Source organism: Phascolarctos cinereus, unplaced genomic scaffold (assembly GCF_003287225.1).
Source record: "Phascolarctos cinereus isolate Bilbo 61053 unplaced genomic scaffold, phaCin_HiC Scaffold_5;HRSCAF=322, whole genome shotgun sequence".
NCBI lineage: Eukaryota > Metazoa > Chordata > Mammalia > Diprotodontia > Phascolarctidae > Phascolarctos > Phascolarctos cinereus.
Window position 1 is genome coordinate 47,309,741 of NW_027555958.1, and position 7,764 is coordinate 47,317,504.

General features: G+C 43.5%; 1 protein-coding gene across 1 annotated transcript; it reads right to left on the reverse strand.

The window, feature by feature from the left end:
- Window positions 1–1,606: 1,606 nt before the first annotated feature.
- Window positions 1,607–4,185, reverse strand: LOC144457514 (disintegrin and metalloproteinase domain-containing protein 30-like). Its single transcript, XM_078154932.1, has one exon. It carries the CDS (start codon window positions 4,048–4,050, stop codon window positions 1,801–1,803), a length of 2,250 nt encoding a protein of 749 aa, XP_078011058.1. The 5' UTR covers window positions 4,051–4,185; the 3' UTR covers window positions 1,607–1,800.
- Window positions 4,186–7,764: the final 3,579 nt, after the last annotated feature.

Consider the following 7,764-nt stretch of genomic DNA (forward strand, 5'->3'; position numbering starts at 1 on the left):
TGTTGCAGCAACAGAGGACCAGAAGGTTTTGCATTTTTTCGTATGTTTAATGAACTAATATAGCCAGAGATTTCTTCACCCAGAAAACAACCTTCTGGTGATGGGCCTCGCTGTCCTGAGCCAGTCAGTTCCTTGGATGGCAGACAGTCTATTTTGTGACTATACACAAAGACTTTCTAGAGGGGGGCAGAACATGGCAGAATTTATTTGAGATAGCCTTCAAGAAACTGGGATTCTCCTCTATGCTGTAATGTGGCAGTAGAGTAAGACTTTCTTAGAGGTTTAACTATAAAGTGCTATGTGAATGAGTTTTATTTTTAAAATATGATTTATCCTTGATGAATTAGGAACCTGTGTGATACAGGACAATATTGGAAACACCTCTTTTAAAATTCTGAACCCAGGAGCAGCTAGGTTGGGCAGTGGATAGAGCACTGGCCCTGAAGTCAGGAGGATCTGAGTTCAAATCCAGCTCAGACACATAACACTCACTAGCTCTGTGTGACTCTAGGCAAGTTATTTAATCCCAATTGCCCACAAAAATAAAATAAAATAGAATTCTGTACCCAACAACCCTCCTACCCTCGCCTCTACCATTATCTAAATTCAGGGTTTCCTCATCTTTTCTTTTTGGTCTAAACCTGTGATTTCCTCTGAATAGGGAATTGTCAACATACAAACTCTCCACTAATGCAGACTAGCAACATGTCTATAACATAGAGTCTTAGAGCATTGTCTGGGGCATTGTGAAAGTTAAGTGACTTGCACATGCTAATCTGATATCTGAGAAAAAGGACCTGACCCAGGACCTCTTGACTACGACTGGCCCCTAGAGCACCTCCTCACAGGGGTATTGAAAGGCTAAAATGAGATAATACACATAAAAGGCTTTGCAAACCTTAAAATGCTATAAAAATTGTTGCTGTTGTCAAGTGACAACATCATCCTAACATCAGAACATGACAGGATTCTTTTATTATACAAGGTAATCTTCCTAAATGGATGCAGTTTGGAGGTCTGCAGGAAGACCAAGTGTTGCTCTGATATCACAGCCAAATGCCCACAGACAGGGTTCACTTTACGTTTTATATCTTTTCCAGCTGCCATAAGTTTGGTACATACCAGTCATTCTTGGGGGGTTGGGGAAGTGGGGTGGAGGTCTCAAAAATACTTCAACAGAAAAAATAAAACAGATGAAAACATCTTATATGAATTGATGTGGATATTCTGTTATTTTCCCTACATGTTAGGATTCTGAGAGCAGCACTTAAGCCTGCAACATGGGAGGCTCTCTGTTGGTCTATCATCTTTTTTCTGTTTCTGTTTCATGTAGGCAAGGAAGTGAGTGCTAAAAATAAAGAACAGTGAAAACTTCTATTTGTTCAGAGTAGTCACAGAAAGGATTCTCACAAAATCAAACATAACTGCCAGGTTTGAGGGATGTGATGTGACCCAGGTTGGAAAAGTAGAACCTAAAGCTGAAGCCCAGGAGGTTTTCACCTAGCAGTTTTAGAGGGTTAGGTAAGCTTCCCAAGAACAAATTCAATCCCAAAATCTTCAATATAAATTCTAGGACAAATTGAATGCTCCAAAAATAGAATTAATAACCTTGGTTGGTTCAAATATGCAGTCAGTTTTTATTTGATAACCAGAACCTAAGGAAAAACCCAAGATGGCAAAGAGAAGTTTAATGACAAGCCATAAAATTAATAGTTAGGAGCCATCCTTGCCTCCATAGAAGATACTCAGAAGAAGTCGCTTTTGTGTTTTTTATAAAAGCTAATTTAAGAATAATCTCATTTAGGAGATTGGGGTTGTTCCTCTAGGAACTTTTCCCTTCCTTTGGTTCTTTGGCAGAGGTTTTTTTGCTAAATCAGCTATCACTTTCGCCTTTTGTTTAAAGAATCTTCCTATCACTTCTTTCAAGATTACCAGAACCAATAAGGTAACTAATAAACCAAGTCGAATAAACATAGCAGGCACAACTTTAACTGGCTTGGAAACTTCTTCCACTTCTCCTGCAGGTCCACTGTCAATGCTTCCTCCAAAACCAGGACTCTCACAGAAGGGAGGGGCCCACCCATAGTTACAGTGGCAATTTTTCAAATTGTTGCAAACACCTCGTTTGTTGCACTTGTCTGGTTTACAGTCATACTGGAGGACTGAAATATTGCGACATGCGCGGTTAATACATATCAAGTCCGTACCACACCCAGTGCCATCTCTCACCACTCCTTCATCACGTAACCCCATTGCTATCATTGAGGGATGAAAGTCTAACCCCCAGCACCGAATATTATACTCCTTCACATGAGTAAAAATGACTGCTGTGTGATCAGGCATTTTAGGGACGCTCCTCACATTGACACACTGCAATCTTCCACACAACACATTACTCGTTGAACATTTTTCATAGGTTCGGCCTGACAAGCCACAGTTACCAAATCGATCAGCTCTTCTGTGCACTTCTTCATAACATACAAGAGGAGCGTCTCTGGCGCCAGATCCAAAAGTTTCTTTGCACTGCAAAGAGCGATCACGACATCTCTTCTGGTAACAGAGGGCTTCGTTACTGCATGGGGTTCCATCTTGCTTATAAAAGTCCTTTGGGCATAGATTCGAAGTTCCATTGCAGAATTCTGCAAGGTCACATTCATTTTCTGTGTCTCTACATACATGTCCAGAGGGACTGAAATGACAATCGGTACAGCACAGACCAGTATCACACTGTGCACCAGGTTTCAATTTACAATCAGGCTGACAACACTTATCCTTTTTACATTGCTCTACTGTACCGCAGTCACACTCCTCTCCTGTCTCTACTACTTTGTTTCCACATTTCTTCAATATATATGGAAGTCCTGGAATGTTATCTAGACACACACCTCCTATATTCACATTGTTGAAATATTCTACAAAGCTGCAATTACTGAAACCATACCTTCCACCAGTGAACATGATACACTGTCTTTTCCCTTGACAAACACAGTTGCCTGCATCATGGTTTATGCCAACACCATGGCCCAACTCATGAGCAGACCATCCAGAAGGAGTGACCAAGTCTTCATATTTCAAAACGCTTGTTGATACTGCAAAGTTCCTAGTACAGGCACCTCCAACGTAGGCCCATCCCAATGCACCAGGATACATCCTATGCACATATAAGTGTGTCATATCTATTCTCAATTCTGGATAGCTAATATTTTTTCTGTACTTGGTAAAGGATCTAAGAACTTGTAGCAACTGATCCACGTCAACATCTACTTTGCTCTTGTCTGTCCAGACCTCAACGGCTTCTAAGTGTATTTTGGCATTCAAAGCCTGAAAGTATGAGTCCATGATACCTACCATGACAATAGCGTCACTGATGGCTCTTGTTAAATTATAACTCACATAGACATACCGAGTATGGTCAACTACAATCAACACCTCCAAATACTTCTGGTGAATGTAGGAGCTCCTCCAAGAATCAGTTCTGGGGGCAGGCACGCTCCGTAGCTCGCTCAGCTGCCTGTTTATTTCTTCATCAGTTAGGCCACAGGTGAAGTTGAGAATCAGATCGTCCTTCAAGCGATAGACAACGTGCTCAAAGCTGAAGGAAGGCTGGATGGGCTCGATCTGGTAGATGCTGTCCTCGATCTTCAGCATCCCTCGAAGGCCCCCGAAGCATGTGCTCAGCGTCGCGTCCGACCCGGGGGACCCCTCCACGAAGCCCCTGAAGTTGCAGTTCGTCGGGATGTAAGGCTGGTCCTGCACTAGGCTCCCGTCTTTCGCGAAGGTGAAAACCTGGAGCTGTCGAGACAGCAGGAGCTTCTTGGGCCGCAGGTGGATGATGTTCTTCTTGCCCTCGATGCGCAGGACGTAGGACGTTCGGCCGGCCACCTCGGGGCCGCCCCCGCGGCTCACCAGCTGCCTAGGGATGACCACTTCGTAGGAGCTGAAGCTCGAGTCGGGGTTGAAGACGAAGTCCTGCGCCAGGCAGCCCCACCCTGGCATGAGGCTCCCCAGGCACAGCAGCAGGAGAGAGCCGCCGGGGGTCGCGGCGCCCATGCCGGCAGCTGGCGCCCAAGAGCCGCAGCCTCAGTCGGTTGGGGAGCCCGAGGATCCAGCAGCAGCCAGCCGCGCTGCCCACTGCGGGGACCCGACCGAGATGGGGGGAGGGGAGGGGCGAGCCGAGAACGAGGCCCCTCGGGCTACGCGCCCCGCCCCCACCGCGTGTTCTGCGCATGTGCGCCCGACAGACCGTTGAGGAGGCGGGAAAGTGGAGGAAAAGGCGGGGCGTGGGTCCCTCCCGGCGTAGAAGTGGGGGCACGGGAGGAAAGGGAGGGAAACCCCGCGAATGGGGAAGCGCAACAGGCCACATTGAAGGGAGGAAGCTAAGCGACAGGCTTGCGTGAGGAGGAGGCTGCGGGGACGCCTTCTAGAAGCACCTTCCACTCAGGAAACGATTCCTCCCCCCCCCCCTTCCCCTTAAAGTACCAGACAGAAGAGGGCCCTGAGCTGTGGTGTGTGTGTGTACACGTGTGTGAGCCCTCCTTAACTCCACTTCAGAGACCAGCCCGCTCTCACCCCAGTTGTGAAAAACAGCCAAAGGGAGCCCTTTCTACCCTCGTGCATCCCTCTGAAACTCCCTTCTCTGACCATTCAAGTGCACAACCGATTGGCACCCAGCACCTCAGACTTCTTCTTTACTTAATCCCCTCAGTCACCTTCGAATGCAGAAAGGTTCTGAGATGGACTCTTGTTTCTCTTCCTATGAGGACGTTAGCCCTATACAATCACATAGCCTCTTTTTGATGGCTCAGACAAATTTACTTTTCCAAGTTTCTCTGGACTCTTGTGTTTGTTTATTTTTTTTTATTTGTTTGTTTTTGGTGAGGCAATTGGGGGTAAGTGACTTGCCCAGAGTCACACAGCTAATGAGTGTTATGTGTCTGAGGCCAGATTTGAACTCAGGTCCTCCTGACTCCAGGGCCAGTGCTCTATTCACTGCACCACCTAGCTGCCCTTACCTTGTGTTTGTATTTCAAAGTTCCTACTCATGGCTGATCTTTTCATCTGAAATGCTTGAAAGTCCCCTATTCAATGAGAGATCCTTCCCCCCATTAGGGTTCCACTCAGCTTTGCAGTTAAGTTAGTCTCGGTTTGGGGGAAAAGATAATGAGTGTAGTTTTAGACATACTAAGTTTAAGATATCTATGGGGTACCCTATTTCAGTTGGCCAGTAGGTAAGTGGAGATGGGAGATCAGAGGTCAGCAGAGAGGTTAGGACTGGATAAATAGATTAGAGAAGCATCGGCATGGAGATAAGAATTGAATCTATGGGAGCTGATATCACTAAATGAAAAAGTTTATAGAAAAGAGAAGAGGGCTGGGGACAGAGTCCTGGGACATGCTCACAGATGGCCACCCAACCTGGATGAAGATCAGCAAAGGATGGTATGTATAAGGAATATTGTTTTGTTTGTCTTCTCAATGGGTGGGGAAGGGACTGAAGTAGGGTGGAAATCTGGAGTTCAGAATTTAAAAATGAGTGTGAAAAGATGAAAAAAAAATGCAGCAAAGGAGACTGAGGAGCTGTCAGATATGTGGGAGTAGAGCTAAGGATGTCATGAAAACCTAGAGAGAAGAGCGATCCGACAGTATCAAAGGCTGCAGAGAGGTCAAGAAGGAGGATATTTGAGAAAAAAAACCCATTGATTTGACAAGATATTATGGATAACTTTGAAGAAAGGAGTTTCAAGCAGCAGCAGGATTTGGCCCTCCATGTAGTTTGCCTACCTGATATGAGTTCAACTGCCTTGTTTTACATCTGAGGAAATTACAGCCAGGAGAGAGGAAGTGGTGGTTGTGGTTGTTATTGTTGTTGTTGTTGTTGGGGGTTCTTTTTTGTTTTTGCAAAATACTCTACTAGTTAGTGTCAAGGCTGAACTGAGACTAAAGAATGAGGTCCTGGATAAATTTTAAAAGGTAAACATTTTACATATTTTTAGATCACAATACAAAAAAAATAGAAAATATTAAGTCAGTTTAGGATACAAGTGGTATTAGGTTACGTGGAGACTAAACAATAACTGTGTTAAAGAAGAAATTAAAAAATAAAAAAAATTTAAAAGATAATTATTATCAATGATCAACATCTAATGGTTACTGGAAAGTGGTTTTAGGGGCAAATTTATAACACCATATTTCCACATTAATAACAAAGAAAAGGTAATTAAACATAGAGAAAGGAAACTTATCACTTGCCAAAATAAAGCTGTAGAGCTTGACTTGACAGATATGACTAACAAAGACAGGAAGGTAAATTAGGTGTGTGGGAAACAATGACTGAATTTCTTCTTTAAGTTACCTTTCCTCCAGGTTCAAATTCAGTTACAGCTGAATGCTAATGATAAGCTGCATAGTTATTTATAGCAAAAGGCTTTGATCTCCAGCCTAGACAAAGAGGTCAGAAGGGACAGATCTAATCTTAGGCAAAAGGCACAGCCTGGCTTTTGTTGGCTGAGGTTACCAGACTGCTGTCAGCTGGTTCTAAGCAGGATTTGTTCTAGGCCAACACATCCTTGGAGACTGAAGCCTGGACAAGGCAGAAACCCCGTGGCCAGTGAGAAGCAGATCTAACAGGGGTGCATGTCCAGCAGAAACCCCATACTCTGCAAGAAACAGTGTGATATACCAGAAATGATTATTAATAACTAATGATTTGGGGAGGTTCCGAGTTCTCTATTTTTCTATTTTCAAGACCTCAGTCTTGGAAAGTTGAGCTAACCTTCTCCTCTGTCCAACCACATTGAAGCTTACAAGGAATCTCTAGTCTAAGGTGAATTCCATTCCATCAAGCTTGGGTGAAAACAGACACTTTTGTTTAAATTACCGAAGCCTGAGGGTGGTCTGGTTATAGAGACAGTCTCTTTGTCAGAGAGTAACATGATGTCACTTTCAGCCCCTCATTGTAATATTCATTCTCTCATTAACTGCTAACCAATGAGACTTGTTTGCCATCCTTTTGAACACTCTTCTTTCAAAAGAACATATGAGCCTTGAGCCTGCCGCCATGATTGTCTTTGGTCTAAGAGAGACAGCCAAATGACCATCCTTTTATAATAAATGTGCTGTCCTTATTAATAAAAGCATTAAATTACCCAGAAATTATGTCTCCCAAAGCTTTTTAAACACCACAAATAACATCACCAGAAAACATCCTGTTGTTCTTCTGTATAGGAGGTAGGAGAGACCATGTGTAACTTTCTAATGTGTGATCTGTCTGCATGCTCACTCTCCCATTGATGGTATGTATATTTGTGGGACGTTATGCCCTGTGTTTATGGGGGAATGGTTATTGCAAATCTTCTTGTCATAATATTTCATTAATAATAGTGTCTGATATTTTATGTAGTCCTTTTAAAGTTTGCTATGAACTTTACTTACATTATCTCATTTGACCCACTTAACCCTGTAAGGTAGGTCCTATTTTACAAAAAATTACAAAATTTTATCAAAAATAGTCCTGATTTTACAGATGAGAAAACTGAGGCTTAGAAGTTAAGTGACTTGCCCAGCATTACACACTGCCTCCTATTTAAGGCAGAATTTAAATTCAGATATCCCTAATTCCATGTTTATTACTATCCACTATACCCCCTGGCTTCCTATGCTTTGAGCTAATTATATGCTCTGGTTGATTCTCAAACAGTTAGACGTGTTCAAAGGGTCCCAGGAGTTGTCATTCTGAGTAGCTATGGATCCACAGAATACCTTAAA

Excerpts from the sequence above, each read along its gene's own strand:
- LOC144457514 (XM_078154932.1), bottom strand. The coding sequence starts at position 4,050 with ATGGGCGCCGCGACCCCCGGCGGCTCTCTCCTGCTGCTGTGCCTGGGG.